The sequence below is a fragment of the Macaca mulatta genome, chromosome 2 (assembly GCF_049350105.2).
Source record: "Macaca mulatta isolate MMU2019108-1 chromosome 2, T2T-MMU8v2.0, whole genome shotgun sequence".
Taxonomy (NCBI): Eukaryota; Metazoa; Chordata; class Mammalia; order Primates; family Cercopithecidae; genus Macaca; species Macaca mulatta.
This window is the reverse complement of record NC_133407.1, coordinates 99,770,631-99,791,064: the sequence shown is the minus strand read 5'-3', so window position 1 is coordinate 99,791,064 and position 20,434 is coordinate 99,770,631. Positions and strand designations below refer to the sequence as shown.

Genomic DNA, 20,434 nt, shown 5'->3' with positions numbered 1-20,434 from the left:
CAGAGGCACAAGGAAACTCTCTGGGGTGATAGAAGTATTCTTTATTGTGGTGGGGTGGTAGTCACACAATGTATGCAGTGGTCAAAACTCATGGAGTCATACACTCAAATTGGTGCATTTTATTGTATGCAAATTCTACCTTAATACAGAAAGAAAACAACAACAAAGAATGAACACACATGAAGTGCTCACACCGTGCCAGGCAGGCGGTAGGAGCTTACCAAACATTGGTTGCCTATGGCTCCCTGGCTATAATCTAAGGTCACAGCCTAGGTCAGGTTCCCCATCAAATCCCCGGGATCTGATGCATGGCAGCATCTCAGCAGGTCAATGTACCTTAGCTGAATGAATAAGAGAATGGATGATTGTGACCACAACATCCTTGCATGCTCCTCTACAGCTGTCATGGCCCAACCACTCTTCTTGGGCCTTCTCTTGGCCTCTTGTTCAGGGTAGGGCTCCCCAGGCTCCGCTCCTAGGTCTCTTCTCTTGATATGTGCTCTCCCTGGAGTTCTTCTTGAATAACTTTACATTTGTCCCTGTTGAGCTCCAACTCACCAGATTCAACCCTCCATCCCAGGCTGGAGTCTGGGGTCTCCCACCCATTGTGTAACTGCCTCACTTTACTTTACCTCCATATGTGAGCAAACTCCTGGAGAAGGCTGTCCCTCACCATGAAGAAGAGAAAAAGAAAATCCTCTTTGGATTGAAGCTCACAGCAGGAAGATTTAAAAATACAAGAATGATGAGAAAGCAGAGTCTATATGATGGACCTTCAGCCAGATGGCCCCAGTTTTAAGAGGGCCTGTTGGTCCGGGTGTGGTGGCTCACGTCTGTAATCCAAGCACTTTGGGAGGCTGAGGCAGGCGGATCACAAGGTTAGGAGTTCGAGACCAGCCTGATCAACATGGTGAAACCCCATCTCTACTAAAAATATTTTAAAAATAGCCAGGCATGGTGGTGTGCACCTGTGATCCCAGCTCCTCAGGAGGCTGAGGCAGGAGAATCACTTGAACCCAGGAGGCAGAGGTTGCGGTGAGCCGAGATCACACCACTGCACTCCAGCCTGGGTGATAGAGCAAGACTCCGTCTCAAAAAAAGAAAAGAAGAAGAAGAAGAAAAAAAAAAGCCTGCTTTCAACTGTGAAAAGTTGAGGAGTGTGTTTGTTTTATTTGAGAAGAATCCTGACAAACCAAAGTAAGACGCTCAGGATAGTGAAGAGAGCAAAGACGACATCATGAAAGCACTAACTAGAGCAATTAGCTTCACAAATCTAACCTCAATCATTTGGAGCCACAAAAGCTGTTTTATCCAGAGGAAGGGCTGATAAAGAAAGTGAAAATCCAGTCACATGGGAAATAATTACAGGAACCAAGGAGGCCTTATCTTAGTGAAGTCACCACTTGGGGGACACAATTGCCCCCTTCAGATACTAAAGGGCTGCTATGTAAAAGACACAAGACCGAGAAGCAGAATTTTAGGGAGGCAAATTTAACCCAATTTACATCAAACTTGCTAAGATTTATTAAGCAGTTAAACCAGGCACTGTTCTGAACATTTTACACATACTGCAGGTGGTCCCTGACTTATGATGGTTCAACTTACAATTTTTCAACTTCACAAGGGTGCGAAAGCCATAGGAATGCAGCACACTCCTTGACTTACCATGAGGCTACATCTGGACAAACCCGTCCTAAGTTGAAAATACCGTGTTTTGACTTTGAATGGGTTTATCTGGAAATAACCCCATCCTAAGTCAAGGAGCATCTGTATTGCTGTCCTGGCCAACAGAGGAGAATCCTGAAACAGAAAGGTCAGAGCACTTGCCCAGGAAACTCACCTAGTAAGGGCGGAGTCAGGGCTGGAACCTGGCCACCTGGCCCCTGAGTTCACATTCAACCTCAAGGCTCTTCTGCCTCTTTAATAATTCAAGATTTAATGTTCCTGGGGCAAGCGGGTTCCCTTAGAAGTAACTGGGCTCCCACTCGTGAGGCATCTCACTCAGAACAAGAGGCTATGTGGCCCTGCAGTGGAGACCAGCAGAAGGTACTGCTGAATAAGAAGGATCTGGGGTATGGAACTACATGGCCTCTGGGATCCCTTCCAGCTCTGAGATCCTACTAGTCTATTTTAGAAAGTTCTGCCATCAGGTTATTAACAAAACCTAAGAATTGGCTCTCACTCCAAAGTGTAATTCTGCCTCCTCTGACTCATACAGCTAGAAATATTTGGAGAGGGTTCACGGGTGGTGGCGGCGGCCCACTGGCCTTTGTAGGAGAGATCCAGACTGCACGGGCCTCAGCAAGCTCTGGGCCTCAGCTCATGTCCTTCACCTCTGCTGCCAACAGGGAATGACGTGCTGTCTAACGGGCAGGAGGCTCCCGGTCCCCAGGGTGTTGTGGACTGACTGGAGGTAAGAATGCAGGGTGTACAGATGAAGAGATAAAACGAACAGTGCTTCCCAGCACCCGCAGGAAATAATAAAATATTTGTATGGCACATTATGGAAGGTTCTTAGCCAAAGGCAAATAGCTTTAGGGCTTAAGAGAGTTAGGCTACCCCAACCCCTACCTAGAAGCTCCCAGGATGCTATCATCTCATACCTGCAAGCCATTCAAGGCCACAGATAGAAACTCTGGGATAGAGAATAATTAGAATGAGAAAATAAGGTAGCATTTCAACTTACTAAGCACCTCCAGCCTACAAGGAACAGGACAGAGGAAAGAGCCCATGAATGGCGAATGGCTCCATCCCTCACCCTGAACAGCACAATTCAAGGAGCAAGAGTGAGGCCTCTCACCTGAGGAGAACCACGCTGTCGGACATGAAGGCTCCAACAGTGACATCTGAAAATGAGAAGTTTACAGCGTTCAGAAACTTGCTGAAGCCCACACCCAACAGCTCCCTGGGAATGAGCTCACAAGGATGGAGGCCCAGCCTTGAGGCCAGAGAGCCCTCTGACGGCCACCTTCTGGGCTATACAATGATCTTGTAAGAATGGAAGCCACATTCTCCCATGCGGCAGCCAATCCCTACGCAGGCTACTGGGGCCTTGAAATGTGGCTGGTCTCAGTCGAGAGGTGCTGTGAGTGTAAAATACACACCACATTTCAAAGACCTAGTACAGAAAACCATTAACTACCTCACTCATAACTTTCATATTGATTATATGTTGAAATGATAATATGTTGGCTATATTGGGCTAAAACAATTAATAAAATTAACTTCACCTTTTTATCATTTTATGTAATTACGGGAATATTTTAGATTACACATATGGCTTATACTTCTTTTGACATCAGTGAATTAGAGAAAGACATACCTAGAATTCAGTGACTCTTGGAAAATTCTCTAGGTTCTGAAGAACACGGAATCGTCACCCTCCACCCCTCACTCTATGTGACCTGAATATCTCATGGTATCCCTGTCTGTAAAATGAAGATAATTATCCCCACGGCCTTCTTCAAAGGCTGATAATATTTCATTACATTTAAATCAGAAAATATTTATTAGTCATTATATAATATTCATTAAGTACTCACTAGATTTATAGTAAATATTTACTAAATATATGAAATCAGATATTTAAGTCAGTAAATTCATGAAAATACTTGGCAAGCTATAAACAAGACCCTGGTTTAACCAGTAATGTTTATTCCTAAATAACTTTAATTTAGGAAGTACTTACTCTTCCAGTGGTTGTATGCCTTTCTCCCTACCACCCCAACCCGGCAATATAAATCCCTGGCCATGGGGTTCCCACTACTACTTCACAGAACCAAGTATCTGAGTCCAAGAGGGTCCAAATCTGCACATCACTAAATGCATTGAGCATCCATATGATGGCCTCATTAAGGAAAAACAAATGGCAAATCCACGAATTATAGTGTTCCTAAAATTTCTCCACTTGGGTGTATTTATCAATTTTGTTCTTCAATAGTCTTTTTAAATTAGCTATATGTTTAAAAATAAAAGAACCTGACGAATTTGTCAGTTTCCCTTATGAAAAACACAAGATCAGAAATTCAGATCCATTGTGAACTGTGAACACCTTGCTCACCTCACATTTGCAGAAAAGCAGCTGAACCACTGGGAAGCAGCTGAATCCCCGTGCACTGCAGGCTCTGGGCAGCCCCTGACATTGAGTCTCAGCATCCTTGTCTATAAAGCGGGGAAAACACCCTATCCTCCTTACCCGCTGGGGTCACTGTGAGATGCATATTGCATGTGGAAGCATTTTGTACATATTAAATGCTAAACCCATATAAGGTATTATTTGCGGATGGCCACAAATTGCCCAGAACAAGAACTGCTTTCTCAAACTTACAAAGGCCCAGGAGGGTCTTTCTTGGGACAAAAGCTTCAACACTGACTTCTTTCTATTCCCACACTTCCTCCTGGCTCTGCAGTCTTGAGGAATTTCCAAAACTCCTATCTGTACAAAGGTACACAATGTGGTGTCCTCATACAAGACTGCGTTAGTTTTCTTAAATTTTAGTGGAAAGAAAGATTTCTCAAAAGCAAGATGACTACAAAATTTAGAGAAATGTTTCCTGAATTCCATGACCATTCTGGATTTTTTTCAAATTCTTACTGTTGTTTCCTCACCTGACCCCACTCCATCTTGAAACACCTGAAGAACCACTACTCCACCACCCAGGCAATTTGACCTAGGCCAGATATCACTTGGGATTGGGTTGGAAATCATGTATTTTTATCCAGTTAGCCACAACCACCACAGGCATTAATTAACCCTAAAGTCAAGCCAGCCAGCCTTGAATGGTGAAGGTCTCCTTTGTCCACACACAAGAGGACGTGGTTTTCTTTTCACTCCAAATCTTTCTCCACCATTTTCTTTCAAGAGTAGGGGCGGGAGGTGGGGGCATATGGGGGGGGTGGGGGATGCTGCTCCTTTTCCTGCCCAGAGTAAGAAGCCTTTGAATGTGGTTAAATACAAAGGAAAACATGAGGTTTCACTATTCACCATTTTAGATGTGGCCAGTGCGATTTTTCGTCATTAGAATCACTGCCACAGAAACCACTATAAAAATCCACCCTCCTGGTGCTAAGCCCTTCAGAGCAGATCATTTTAAAACCCCAAAATAAACGTCAACATTATTTTCACCTTAAAATTGAACACCAGGCAAAACACCCTATTCTATCGTGTGAATTGTCGTAATTCTAAATGGATGTGATGATTGCTAACCAGACAGAAAATTATTCTACTTCATGCATTTATCTTCATTTATCTCACATGCCTTTAAAGAAAAACAGCTTACCAGGATAGCCATTTCCATCCATATCAATGCCTCCCGATATGGACTGACCAAACATCCGGAGCACTGGATTTATCTTCCGCCCAGACAGTTTCTGAAACAGATAATAGGGAAATGGAGTCACAGGAAAAGACCACTGTCACAAATAAGAACTGTGACTGCTTTATTCCAGCTTCCCTTGACGCTCGGTCTTAAAGTTGTTGAAAGAAAAAAAAAAAGAGTAATCCGAATGTGATCAGCAAGTCTTTAGCAGACAGTTGAAGACCACACACTCCTTTATTATTACTTGCCTTGGCCAAATGTCATCATTTAATTTTCTTTCTAAGTTCTGTGCTAATGAAAAAAATCCACCTAGACTACCATGATAATGTTTTGACATGCTGAAGTTCAAAATGGATACAGTTTAACTTCCATTTCTAATGGAGGTTCTGTTTGTTTTTACACAGGTGTAGCTGGCTGAAATTCTAAGAACATATTTAGCTTCTATCTTTCTTCCCAAATACCTACTAAATATTTAACACTCTCCTCCTAAGAGGCACACATTACAGAGTCTTTCCCTAGACAGACAGGTAATTAACGTGTCTAGCTGGAAAAGATGGCCATGTGGAAACTACCTCTCTGTCCAGCCAACCAGAAGATCTATAGATTCTGGAGCTTCACAGACAGGAGTGAACAGTTTTACCTAGTAAATCTAGAACTCCATGGTCCTGAACCTTCTTAAACTGCAGGAAATCAAAACAACTCGGCTGAAGAAGATGCCCTCCCCTCTAGAAAACAGCTCCCTCAACCAACTGGAGTTCGCAACTTCACCATGGGACACGCTAGCATCTATGCTTACTTTATATGTTTTTTTAAAAATGAAACTTTCTCTCTTTTTTTTTAAGAGATAGAGTCTTGCTCTGTTGCCCAGGCTAGAATGCAATGGCACATCACAGCCCACTGCGGCCTCAAACCCCTGGGTGTAAGTGTTCCTCCCGCCTCAGCCTTCCAAGTAGCTGAGACTATAGGCATGCTCCAATATACGCAGCTGTTTTACTTTTTTGTCAGACGGGGTCTTGCCATGTTGCCCAAGCTGGTCTCAAACCCCAAGTCTCGAACAATGTTCCTGCCTCAGCTTCCCAAGGAACTGGGATTACAGCCACTACTCCTGGCTGTGCCTACTTTTTATTCATCACTAATTTCATCACACATCCACACAGGCAGCACTGATTCAGCAATATTTATTGTACAAACTGCCTTTGTCACACTGAAGCTGTGCATCAACATTCATGTGGCGCAGTTCCTCACAAAGATACTGAACTTCTTGAATCAGAAAAGTCCCATCTTCTGGGATCTGACCTACTCTTTCTGCCTTTATCTGCATGGTTCCCAGGGGAGGCTTACTTCCTGATGCCCTCACTGTGGAGGACAAGAGAAATGCTTTGTTTTCAAAGTACAACAGAACCAGGTTTACCAGCTATCTAGGGGCTCCCTTTGACTTTCTTTCCTTATCCTTCTCTTTCCTGAGTCATCCTGCAGAGAAGTCACGAAAGCAGGGAGGGGGTACTTTCCACAGGATCTACAGATGGAGGCACAAAGGATGCCCCCTGACCCCCAGCAGCTGATAACTGCAAATTACCCTCCTAGAAGTGATCAGAGAAGGCTGCTTGCCATCCTCGGTTAAGCCATCCAACAGGAAATGTGCAAGCACCAAAGTACAAATCAGAACACTGTAGGAAACACTGAAGAGAACCCTACATCCCACATGGCTCTGTCTAAACAAACATGCATGTGTGTCTGTGCATTTCTTTTTTTTTTTTTTTTTTTTTTTTTTTTTTTTGAGACGGAGTCTCGCTCTGCCGCCCAGGCTGGAGTGCAGTGGCCGGATCTCAGCTCACTGCAAGCTCCGCCTCCCGGGTTCACGCCATTCTCCTGCCTCAGCCTCCCCAGTAGCTGGGACTACAGGCGCCCGCCACCTCGCCCGGCTAGTTTTTTGTATTTTTTAGTAGAGACGGGGTTTCACCGTGTCAGCCGGGATGGTCTCGATCTCCTGACCTCGTGATCCGCCCGCCTCGGCCTCCCAAAGTGCTGGGATTACAGGCTTGAGCCACCGCGCCCGGCCTGTGCATTTCTTAAAAGCCACATTTTGAAGCAGACCCTCTCAGCTCTGAAGTCCAAGAACTCTAGCAGCAGCCTGCCCCTGGATCTACATTTCTAAGGTATGCTGTGGCTGGGACGAGGGGGAGAGTGAAGGGGTGGTCCATCTGGGGGTGGTGATGCAGGCTTAAGTTATCCCACAGACATCTGCAGGCCATTATGCTATAAAGCCAAGAAGATAAGTCTGCCCAGTGCTAATAACCCTAAATGAAAACCAGGAGCCCTGGAAACCTCCGCTTGACCAGGTTTCTATGCAGTGTCCCTTCCAGCAAGAGAAGGATCACAGGAGCCGCCATATGCCCAGAGGGCTCTTGCATTGGGAAAGGCACACAAGGATCTTAAAATCAACACTCTCCGTGGTAAACTCAAGAGAGAGAGTTAAAGAGCAATGTGGAAGAAGTGTGGGCCCTGATCTCACAATTTACCCAGCAGAAATAATACCAATCTGGGCCAAAGCAAAGTGATTCCATTGCCCAGAGTTGTTTCTGATTCCTTCCTCTAGTTCACCCACACAATGCCTGCTCTGTCCAGGACCTGGGCCTGCAAGAATCTGCCATTAAAAGGTTTTGTTTTTTCCTTTTAAATCACTGCCCTTATCATACACATATTAGCAGTTTGGAAAAGTATAATCATAGTTGCTTCTTTCTTTTTTTTTTCTTAGAAGTCCCAAACCACTTCTCTTTGTCAAAGCAAAGGAGCCAGCCTGCATGCTGACAAAGGCAGGCTGGTCCAGCTGCTATCCCTGCTTCCTACTAAAGACACTCCATGCTAACCACAAGAGTTATACTGTGGTTCTCTACAGGGATTCCACCCAGCAACCAAACAAAACACTGGAGGGCCCCAGAGGAGGGGAAGCCAGGGTCTCTCACAGGTTGCCTCACTGTGTGATTAGCTTCTGAGGTCCAGGAAAACAAGCTTCCCGGAGGATGCGTGGAGAATGACCCTGACCGCTGCCCGAGCACGGGGCTCCTTGGGTGACTTTTAGCTTGTCACACTGGGAAGAGCATCAACGCCCCAGCCTAGGGCAGCTCTTGTGACTCAGATGTGGCCCCCAAACTGTGCCTAAAGCTCTCTTCCTCCTGCCTTGTAGGCTGAATCACCAAAGTTTATTAATCCCCTGTTATGTATTTCTAATGAAAAGAGGATGGTCTGGTTAGATAAATGCCCCTCAGAGAATGTACGCCTCATGGCAAAATAGTTTCCATATTCGTAAGTTTTCCTACTGAGTTTCTGAGTGTTCCTTTCTACAATGTGGAGTTGAGGATGGTGGTTACGATACAAGTTTCAGGCATCAGACTGGCAAAGATTCCGTGGCCATACTGCCACTTACGACCTTGGGCAAGTTAAATAACCTCCTTGGGGCGTAGTCACCTCATGGATAAATGGTGGATAATAAACGGACCCATCTTATATGGCTGCTGTGAGGATCAAGGGTAAAGAAAGGGCAGAGTAGGCACCCAAAAAACAGTCCCTCCTCTTCCCAGTGCCTCCCAAAGCCCTGTCTCCTGCAAGTGAGGCACTGAGCTCAGCAGGAGGCCAGCAGACAGGGGATCTGAGGCACCAGTGACAACCAACCAACCCTCCACCCTTAACTAGTTTATCTCTATCTGCCACAGGACAATTATTCATGTAGAAGTTGTACTTGCATTTACATGCTGCCTCTTAAAATTAAAATACAAATATATACATATGAGTAGGAAGTAGTTAGCATGTAATAAGTGTACAATAAATAAATATTTGTTGATTGGAAATTTCTCAGTGTGTGTTCCCTTCTGTCTCTGACCCACTGGGAAAAGACCAGAGCCGGTGCCACTCCACATGCAGACATCCACAAATGTCCTGACAATGCTTCTGCTGAGAGCATGACTTCCTTTTTTCCCATGGGCTGGGCTTGACACCATCAGCAAGATTGAACACCAAGCTGATACGGCAAAAAACAGAACTCACCACTTCCATGTTCCCAAGTATAGGGCACAAGGGCAGAGTCCTAACTGGCTCCTGGTTTTGAGGCCAGCTGGGATGACAGCCTGTGATCAGTTTCAGGCCCCTCCACCATGGACCATTGTCCTTCTAGATATATATTAAAATATATCCCTTTGCCTCAGCATAGACGGTTGACAAAGTAGTCACCAAAAAGAGAAAGCTTCCTTTCCTTTCTTTTTTTTTTTCTTTCATTTCTTTTTTTTATTATTATTATTATACTTTAAGTTCTAGGGTGCAGGTTTGTTACATATGTATACATGTGCCATGTTGGTGTGCTGCACCCATTAACTCGTCATTTACATTAGGTATATCTCCTAATGCTATCCCTCCCTCCTACCCCCTCCCCACAATAGGACCCGGTGTGTGATGTTCCTCTTCCTGTGTCCAAGTGATCTCATTGTTCAATTTCCACCTATGAGTGAGAACATGCAGTATTTGGTTTTCTGTTCTTGCGATAGTTTGCTGAGAATGATGGTCTCCAGCTGCATCCATGTCCCTGCAAAGGACACGAACTCATCCTTTTTTATGGCTGCATAGTATTCCATGGTGTATATGTGCCACATCTTCTTAATCCAGTCTGTCACTGATGGACATTTGGGTTGATTCCAAGTCTTTGCTATTGTGAATAGTGCCGCAATAAACATATGTGTGCATGTGTCTTTATAGCAGCATGACTTATAATCCTTTGGGTATATCCCCAGTAGTGGGATGGCTGGGTCAAATGGTATTTCTAGTTCTAGATCCTTGAGGAATCGCCACACTGTTTTCCACAATGGTTGAACTAGTTTACAATCCCATCAACAGTGTAAAAGTGTTCCTATTTCTCCACATCCTCTCCAGCACCTGTTGTTTCCTGACTTTGTAATGATTGCCATTCTAACTGGTGTGAGATGGTATCTCATCATGGTTTTGATTTGCATTTCTCTGATGGCGAGTGATGATGAGCATTTTTTCTTAAATAAATGGCTCTAACTCTGAGTAAGAGTTGAAAATTATCTTCTTTAGGAAAAATGCATCCCTGAGTGTGAGCAAACTTGGGATTCTAAGAATTCTTTTTTTTTTTTTTAGTATTTAATAAGCAATATTAATTGTATCTTTCACAAAAGGGTAGGAAGGCCAAGGCAAGAAAAACGTTTTTCTTTGTACCTCCAGGGCATGGTGCATAACGAAGGTTCCAAACATGTTTGTTGAATGAATGTATGAATAGTTGCCATATCACTCTCACACCAATTACCATTGAGTACTGCGGGACTATCCCACTGGCATCACCGTGATAGATATAGACCGCCCCTGCGAAGTCGTCCTCCTTGGGTGCACCAATGGCCACATCTGAGGGTAGAAAAACAGCTATCGGTTAAAAAGCCACATTAACAATATAAGTGCAGCTTCCCTAATTCTGGTTATCATGTCTGAGTCCCTGGATACCAGAAATTATTAGTTATTGATGGTCAAGCATTAATTTAGGCACATGATCCCTTAGTAGGAAAAAAAAAAAAAAGGCCGGGTGTGGTGGCTCATGTCTATAATCCCAGCACTTTGGGAGGCCGAGGCAGGCAGGTCGTCTGAGGTCAAGAGTTCAAGACTAGCCTGGCCAACATGGTGAAACTCCATCTCTACTAAAAATATAAAAATTAGCTGGGCGTGGTGGCACACGCCTGTAGTCTCAGCTACTCTGGCAGCTAAGGCAAGACAATCACTTGAACCCGGGAGGCAGAGGTTGCAGTGAGCTGAGATTATGCCACTGGACTCTAGCCTGGGCAACAGAGTGAGACTCCATCTCAAAAAAAAAAAAAAAAAAAAAATTACAGTGAAAACTATAGAAGCTGACCGAGAAAAGTTTAGTTCCAAAAAAGTTTCTACCTTACGCTCATAAGAAAAACCACTGACCCATCCAATAAAAGAAATGCAAATCTGGCCAGGCGCGGTGGCTCAAGCCTGTAATCCCAGCACTTTGGGAGGCCAAGACGGGTGGATCACGAGGTCAGGAGATCGAGACCATCCTGGCTAACACGGTGAAACCCCGTCTCTACTAAAAAATACAAAAAACTAGCCGGGTGAGGTGGCGGACGCCTGTAGTTCCAGCTACTTGGGAGGCTGAGGCAGGAGAATGGCGTAAACCCGGGAGGCGGAGCTTGCAGTGAGCCGAGATTGCGCCACTGCACTCCAGCCTGGGCGACAGAGCGAGACTCCGTCTCAAAAAAAAAAAAAAAAAAAAGAAAAGAAATGCAAATCTAAACTACCTGCCCTAATTTCCGTCAGGGAGAATTCCATAGACAATGGCTATTGCGTAACTGAGAAAATCTGAGGTCCTGGATAAAGGACTATTCCTTATGATTATTTGATAATAAATCCATTCCTGGATAAAGGAAATGTACAGAGGGCATTCACTTCACACACAAAAAAACAACATTACTCTCACAAACTGGCAACTCCTAGAACAAAGCCTAGATCTTCCTAACTTTATTTCCTTGCTTCTAACAAAGTCATGTGTCTGCAGAAGTGAGGCCAAGGGGGAGGAAAATGAAGCCCTCTGTAGCCAGTGTTAGGAGGTATCAAAGACGTCTGGATGGCTGGCCTGGGCAAGGGTGGCCCCACCTCCACCATCATATACCCTGGTGACATGGCTGCTCCGCCTCCCGATGTCCTTATGCTGTGTATGCAGGGAGACGAAGAGGCTTAAACAAGCCAGAGAGAGAGGCCAAGAGGCTGTGAGGAATACTGCTGTCCAAACAGACCTAAACATTAGGTACATATGCCTCCACGCCTCCCAAGACACACACACGCACAGACACACACACACACACATGCACTCTCAAAAGGCAACCCAGCTGCTGCTATAATCAGGCAGAAGATGTCTGGGTTTCTAATTCTCTCCTCACTCATTTCCCCATCAACGTGGTAGAGCATCATGGAGCATCAAAGGCTCGGAAGCAAGGAGAGTTGATGGCAGGATGAAGCTGTTCAAACTTCTCTGCCATAAGAAGTCCCAAATGAACCAGCCCCAAGGTTTGTTTCCACTGCAAACAACAAAGAACACCGAGCTAGTGAGAAGGGGTTATGCAGAGACAAAACTCCAGTGGGCTGGAAGCTCGGCCCTGCGTGTCTACACGGAGAGCACCTCTAAATGTGTCCTCTCTCCCTACCGCACATTGATGGGCCTTTGGAGTGGGCCGGTAGACCCAGGAGCATGCCGCTAGAGATGGACAGTCAGCGGGCAGGCTGGCCCTCTGAAGCAGAGCAGCGTGCTGCACCTGGAGGGGCTCCGCGCACCGGGAACACTCACTCACCTGGGAACCCATCGTCATCCAGATCGTCCAGGCTGGCAATGCTTTCTCCAAAGTGCGCGTTGTAGGCGCCATCCCCGGTCAGAGCCAGCTGCTCCTCGAGGGCTCCCTGGGAAACAGGATGGAGGAGAAAATGGAAAAGAAAACAAAAACAAACAGAACAAACAATAAAAATCAATAAAAAACCAGAGCTTGAATGCTGCCCTGCTAGAGCACACTCATCGACAGGAAACACCTGGGCAGAATTACAGGAACCCAAATTTCTCTCTCCTGCTGGCAAAATGAGTCCCTTTTACCTGCTTAGCAGGATGGTCTTCCACAGCCTGAGATGCATTTTTGAGGGAAGGAGAATGTCACGGTAGCCAGTGACTACACTCCCCCTTGTCCTAATGCTCTACACACAAGCAAACCTCCCTACCCACCTGTCCCCACTGTGCTCTCCGCATCCTTAAGGTATAGCAATTTTTCCCCAATGTTGTTTTAAAAGGGTATACATTTTTCTATTTTTTCTTTCCTGTGTCTTTTGGTACAAGTTTATAAAGCTGTTTTGCAAAGTGCATGTATGAGTTATCTTGATAGAGGGAGTCATGGTTCAGAAAATCCAAGCACCCAGTCGTTCTTGGCCAGGGGGTGGCTGTGGTGGCAGACGTCACTGTGCCTGTTTTTCATGCGTGGCTCAGGTATGAATTTCCTGAGAAAATACTAACCAACAGGGGCGGGGGTCAATGATGTACAAAGGCAGGAAAAGTCATCTGACTTTGGGGGAAAAAGTCATACCCACTCTCACCCCAAATCACTGACACATGAATACCAGAGTGATACAATGCAATCTGATGTCTTGGGGCATGAGAAGACTTATGCATTCCCCAGTGCAGAGGCAGTCTGGGCCCACTATATCCCACAGGCCATCCTGCGAGTGTCTGGCTTTTACCATGACCAAGTCTTCTTTCTCACTATAAACACAATTTACAACTTAAAAACAGTCAAGGTGAGATGATTTCTTGGGTGAATGAAACCTCCACCCCAAAACACAAATATGCATTAATTTCTTTCTTTCAGTGTCGTGGGGAAGAGGAGAGGAACAGCAGCAACTGATTCCTTCTATGTACCAGGCACTGTACAGCCAGCTCCTCATTCAAATCACACAATGACTCCATAAGGAAAATCTTATGATGCCTCTCACTTCACAGATGAGGAAATTGGGCCACCAATTTCAAGCCATTTGTCCACATCACACAGGCTAGCACATGGCAAAACCAAGATTCAAACTCAGGTCCACCCTGCTCCAAAGTCAGCATTTTTTCCCCTCCTCCACACTGCCTTCTGATCTTTATTCAAATGGCTATGTCAACAGAAATGAGAATACTCTGGTACTTAGAATAACCACACAACATCAAGAAACACTGGTTGGCAGGAGAGGGTGTAGGTGCATCATGCCCAGTGGAGGCCTGGGGCAGTTCTTATGCTTCAAGAGTCCACCTCCTGATTTAGACACACAGTCTGGCTGTTGGACCTGACTCCTACACAAATGTCTCAGTCTCCTGCAAATATAATGGCAGACACCACTGAATGCCCACGGCACTCATCTATTTAATGTCCCCCTGATTTCTCCCTGCACCCTGCCCTGACCTCCTAGAATGTCAGTGGGGATGCAGTGCCAAGGGCTCCTGCAACAGGTACCAATAAGCACCTTCCTTCTCAGGTATTTTATTTTTTTTAGAGACAGAGTCTCGCCTTCTAGCCCAGGCTGGAGTGCAGTGGTGCAATCAAAGCTCACTACCACCTCAAACTCCGGTGCTCAAGGGATCCTCTCGCCTCAGCCTCCTGAATAGCTAGGATTACAGGCAACCACCACTGTACCTTGCTTGTTGGCTTATTGACTGATTAACTGATTGACAAGGTCTCACTCTGTCACCCAGGCTGGAGTACAGTGGCATGATCATGGCTCACTGCAGCCTCCACCTCCTGGGCTCAAACAATCCTCCCACCTCAGCCTCAGCTGGGACCACAGGCAAGCACCACCACACCTGGCTAATTTTTTGTGTGTTTTTAGTAGAGACATGGTTTCACTATGTTGACCAGGCTGGTCTTGAACTCCTGGCCTCAAGTGATCCTCCCGCCTTGGCCTCCCAAAGCCTCCCTGGTTTTAGATCTGCCTTCCTGAAAAGCCTGAAAACCTCAGAGGCAACATAAGGCTCTAACAGTCCCTGGCTCTCCTTTCACTGTTTCCTTCCTTTGTGGCATCTGCTCACTTAGTTATAGCTAAACCTCTGCCCTCTCCCAACTGGGATACCTAGCATCCCAGCCACTGCTTAACAGTATACTTTGACTTATTTTTTTTTTAATATGAAATTATATTCTTACTATTTGGATAAAGATAAAACTAAACATCTACTCAGAGAGCTGTTACTCATATTCTCTATGTATTTGGCGTATTTCTGAGGACTGGTTATAAATGCAGTTTTCATCCCGTTTTCCACTGATTATCTCATAAGCATTTTCTCATGTTAGATAAAAGGTAGGCGGCACCAGAATGTTTTCACTGAACCACCTCACTCTTGTTGAATACTTGTACTTGAATACTTGTACTTCCAGATCCTGAAAAGACTGCTTTCTCCCTGGTCTCCTGCCTCCACGATGCACTGCTGTCCCCCAACCCAGCCCCCACTCACCCACCCTCCATTAGCTACAGAGGGCCAGAGGCACCTTTCTGTCCATGTCACATCCCTTTCGTGGTTCTGCAGAATAGGGGACATCAAGATTATTGGTTGGGCGTGGTGGCTCACATTTGTAATCCTAGGGAGGCCAAGGAGAGCAGATCACTTGAGATCAGGAGTTTGAGACCAGCTGGGCCAACATGGTGAAACCCCATCTCTTCTAAAAACACACAGAAGAGTAGCCAGGTGTGGTGGCAAGCACCTGTAATCCCAGTTACTTGGGAGGCAGAGAGGCAGGAGAAGAGCTTGAACCCAGGAGGCAGAGGTTGCAGTAAGCCGAGACTGCGTCACTGCACTCCAGCCTGGGTGATGGTGTGAGACTCTGTCTCAAAAAAAAAACAAAAAAGAAAACAAGATTATGGCTCCCATGCAGTCCCTCGACCCCCCATGCTGAAGTGAGTGGTGACACCACCTCACACCCCAACCCACTTGCCCAGCTTCGCACTGGGAGCTCAGCTCCAGCCCACCCTGCCTGTCTGCTAACTCCTACGCCTTCTCCAAGATTCCCCAGCCATTGTGTCCTCCTCTGCTTCCCTGGGAAGATGTGCATATGCTCCCAGAGAGGTGGCATAACCTTGAGACACAAAGCATGCCAGCTCTGAAGCCAGCTTGCCTTGGTTCAAATCCCAGCCCCACTTCTTAGCTGTGTGGTTTTGGACACATTACCTAACCTCTCTGGGCCTCAGTTTTTTCACCTGAAAAATGGGCACCCTTGATACCATGTGTACATTGCACTGAAATCTCTCACAGAAAGCAGGAAGAAGAGTCCCTGGTACATAGTAAGCACTCAAAAGACAATTATTAAGATTCCTCCTTGGGCCCTGGGTGTACGCAGTTGTAACATTGTATATAACTTTCCATTAATGGACCACTGAGCTTATTCAAGACAGAAATCACATATTTTCATCTCCTCTGGGTAACACGGCCCCCAGTGCCCACCTAGAGGGGTGCTCAGCCACTACTAGCTGGACAAATGTCCCTACCCCACACCCATCCACACGTTGCCCAGTATTGTACTCACATTTCCTCTGTTGATGTAGACAGTGACCTGTCCCTCGTCCCTGATCTCAGAAAACATGGGGGCCCCCACCAGCAGGTCAGAGAGGCCGTCCCCATTCAGGTCAACTGCGCACAAGGAGGAGCCGAAGTAAGAGCCCATCTGCAACCAAGTTGAGTTGCAACAAAGCATTCAGTGTCTGCTCTCACACAAGGATGCCCTTGCTTTCCTCCACCCCATTGGCTTTAGAAACATCCCTCAGAGGCTGGATGGCTATGCTGCCCCCTAAGCCAGAATGCCTAGCAAAGAGTGGAATACCCAACTTCCAGCAGCAAGGCAGGGCCCCAGTCAGTGTGACCCAAAGTCCCCCATTCCTGGAGTCCTATCAAGGGGAAGATAAATAGATTGACGCCCAGAGAATGAGGTGCTGTTTTTAAAAATGCAAGCCGAGGATTCAAAGTTAAGTTACAACCATAATAAAAATGCCCCTTATATCGAACATTTGACAAGGCCAAGCAAGTAGGAATATGAAATCTCACAACACAAGAAAGGCATGAAAATAAATGTTACATGGGGAAATAGGTTATTTTCTCCCGGTCCTATGCATAGCTAAAGGTTGGTTAGGAAGGCATGAGCTGAAGTGACAGAAAAAGGTACAACTTTTAAGACTGTTTGACTGATGAGAGAACAGAGCAAGACAATATTGACTTTTAATTATAGCTTAATTAGGAGTCTCAAACACATATACCAACAGGATCCAGGCAGGTGGCAGGCATAGGAAAAAAAATTAATGTGGCAAGTGACACTTGTCTTCCATGTCTACATAACAATAGGGACTGGTGGAGACTGTGGCAAACTGAAGCCCACAAGCCTGGCTAAAGCAGCAGCTTCTACCCAGGTGCAGCTAACTGCCACCAAGAGGAAGGCTGACCCAGAGAGGAGTAACCTTTGCATTTTCCAAAAGAAGTCAAAAATTTAAAACTTTATTTATTTTATTTTATTTATTTATTTTTAATTTATTTTTTTGAGACGGAGTCTCACTCTGTTGCCCAGGCTGGAGTGCAGTGGCCGGATCTCAGCTCACTGCAACCTCCGCCTCCCGGGTTTACGCCATTCTCCTGCCTCAGCCTCCCGAGTAGCTGGGACTACAGGCGCCCGCCACCTTACCTGGCTAGTTTTTTTGTATTTTTTTTAGTAGAGACGGGGTTTCCCCGTGTTAGCCAGGATGGTCTTGATCTCCTAACCTTGTGATCCGCCTGCCTGTCTCGGCCTCCCAAAGTGCTGGGATTACAGGCTTGAGCAACCGCGCCCGGCCTAAAACTTTATTTAAAGTGCCAGTGTTTTAAATGCTCACAACTTCTTCATGCGTAAAAACAATAAACAAATGCTGTGCAAGCCAAACAAAAGATATGTAGGCTGTTTTGTTTCCAAAGGCTGTCAGTTTGCAACCTCTACTTAAAAAAAAAAAAGAAAAAAAAAAAAAAAGAAGAAGGAGGCCGGGCATGGTGACTCACCCCTGTACTCCCAGCACTTTGGGAGGCACGTGGATCACAAGGTCAGGAGTTCGAGACCAGCCCAGCCAACATAGTGAAACCCCGTCTCTACTAAAAATACAAAAATTAGCTGGGCATGGTGGCAGGCACCTGTAATCCCAGCTACAAGGGAGGCTGAGGCAGGAGAATCGCTTGAACCCGGGAGGCGGAGGTTGCAGTGAGCCAAGATCACGCCACTGCACTCTAGCCTGGGTGACAGAGCAAAGACTCTGTCTCAAAAAAAAAAAAAAAAAAGAAAGAAAGAAAAGAAAAAGCATTATTCTTTTAAAATAAATGTTTTCTAATAACAGGCCCCTGGCTTGATGGACATGAACAAGTATTTTCTTTTACTGCTGGAGTTTGTTGGCAGCTGACCCAGGGAGTTTGAGGGAAAGAGGTAAAGGACACTCCAATCTATTTCCTGCAGCTAACAGGATCACAGGAGGGCTTTGTAGTGGCCGCTCAGAAATCCTTCCCCAGTGATATGCCAAGGCCATCTCCCTCCCCTCCGACTACCCAATCTCAAAGGAGAAAAGAACAGGAAAGGGTTGAAATCACAGAGGGTGAGGAGGCAAGAAATCGAGTTACCAGTCACTATTTCAGTGGCCTTGCCAATCTCCCCATCTGCGCTTTGGTAAAAGAAATCAGTAAGACACAGGCAAAGACCCAAAGAGCCAAGCTGCTGGCTGCACTCACTGGCTGAGCCCCAGGGGAACTGTTTGTTTCATTCCAAAGGGCTATTTAATTTGGCATCTTCATCAATGTTAAATTAGAAATCTCTGTATGTGAAGTTTCCTACCTAAGTTTTGAAATACAAATGCTTCACATACTCCGTCAATTCAATAAAACTTCAATATGGCAATGACATGCTTTGGCGTTAGCGTCCAATGATCAAGAGTCCCCATCAGCCTGGAAATATGGAGATGTGCGTCTGTATTAACATCTGAACTGCATACATGTTGGTGATTTCTTATATGTACTATTTGGAGAAAGTCAACCAATAAAGACAAAAATCAGCTTTTTTTGTTTTGGTGGGTTTTTTTTCTTTATTTTTTCTTATGGGAAGCCAGGATGCAGAACTATCTGACCAAATTCTAGCCAAACGGAAGCAGAAGTGAACCGGTGGTTTGCTGAGTTAGAACTCTCCTGTCTATGTGGCTCTGAACATAGGGATAAAGCTAAAGGCATCCTTTGAAAGCCTGGGGTCATGCCCTTTTGTAGGAGGTAATAGAGAAGTCAGACAGACATGAATGTCTCATTTCTTCTGGCAAGAAGCAGAATATGTTGTATAAAGAAAGGTCATGGCCTATTTCAAAAGCAGAACGATGATGACAGGATAAAGCTACTTGGAGACACTAGTAGAAGGAAGTGAAGGCAAGAGGGCTGTGAGTGAGTGGCAGAAAGAAGGGGTGCCTGTGGAATGGTGCAAAGGTTAGGGCCAAAGAGCCCTAAAGAAAGAAAAAGTCAAACAGCTGCGAAGCCAGGAAGTTGAATACCTGGGCCCTTCTGTCCCTTCTCAGGAAACCTGATGTATCTTGGTATGATAAGGACACCCAAGCAGACATTCAAGCTTGAACCTGTCCTGGAACTCAATGGCAGAAGTCTTCAGGAAGTTTGGACAAGTGGGTTCCCAGAGGTTAATCTCATCCTCCTTGCACCATCCACTCTCAGATCTACCCCCCAAAATCTGATCAACTTGAGCATAGGTTGTCATCCAAACCAAGAGGTTTTCAAGGAGGAGAGAGGGCACAATTACAGACTGTTAATTACTTGAGGGCAATAGGCATTAACTGGGCCTCCCCAGGGCACAGACAACAAGGAGTGGGCAGGGAAGGAAGAGCAGTTTGGGGGGCACAGCTACAGTTGAACATAAAGATACTCAGAAAATAGGGTGATGGGCACGTTTAAGTTCCACAGTTCATTTTAAATAATCCTTGGCCAGGTGCGGCGGCTCATGCCTATAATCCCAGCACTCTGGGAGGCCAAGGTGGGTGGATCCCTTGAGCCCAGGAGTCTGAGACCAGCCTGGGCAACATGGTGAAACCTCATCCCTACAAAAAAAAAAAAAAAATTTGCTGGGCATGGTGGCACATGTCTGTGGTCCGAGCTACTTGAGAGGCTGAGGTAGGAGAATGGCTTGAGTCTGGGAGGCAGAGGTTACAGTGAACCAAGATCACGCCATAGTGAGACTCGGTCTCAAAAAAAAAAAAAAAAATGGAACCCTTTACCTTTAGGCTTTCAAACCCAGGTACATTTGAAGGGAAGAGGGAGATTGTTTCCATGCTAGATACATTCACCCATTTCTTATCTTCTGCAGAAGATCTAAAATGTTAGCCTCAGTTCCACGCACACCCTACTTGCTCTTTAGGACTCTCTTCTGTAAATCACAAATAGCACGGAGTTATTTGTTTTCTAACTTTAGGGGTGCTTGGAAAACCTTTTTGCAGAATGGCTCACAGTCATTTTCCAGTGCTGTTGCTTTGGGGTTTTGGAAATGTTAAAATAACAC

The 20,434-nt window shown here is 45.6% G+C and overlaps 1 protein-coding gene and 1 long non-coding RNA gene across 3 annotated transcripts in view; both read right to left on the bottom strand.

Moving 5' to 3' along the window:
- Window positions 1–20,434, bottom strand: part of ITGA9 (integrin subunit alpha 9) — a 388,682-nt gene that overhangs the window by 304,597 nt on the left and 63,651 nt on the right. For both annotated transcript variants that reach the window (XM_015131366.3, XM_077992146.1), the window contains exons 9-13: window positions 16,418–16,555; window positions 12,683–12,788; window positions 10,630–10,724; window positions 5,280–5,370; window positions 2,801–2,846 (exon numbers count right to left, since the gene is read on the bottom strand). In XM_015131366.3, coding sequence (XP_014986852.3) covers window positions 2,801–2,846; window positions 5,280–5,370; window positions 10,630–10,724; window positions 12,683–12,788; window positions 16,418–16,555 — 476 coding nt within the window. The remainder of the gene's footprint in view (window positions 1–2,800; window positions 2,847–5,279; window positions 5,371–10,629; window positions 10,725–12,682; window positions 12,789–16,417; window positions 16,556–20,434) is intronic.
- Window positions 13,175–15,784, bottom strand: LOC144339119 (uncharacterized). The gene is made up of 2 exons (XR_013413796.1): window positions 15,599–15,784; window positions 13,175–14,706 (listed from the first exon to the last, which is right to left on the bottom strand). It is a non-coding gene; the product is annotated as an uncharacterized LOC144339119 (long non-coding RNA).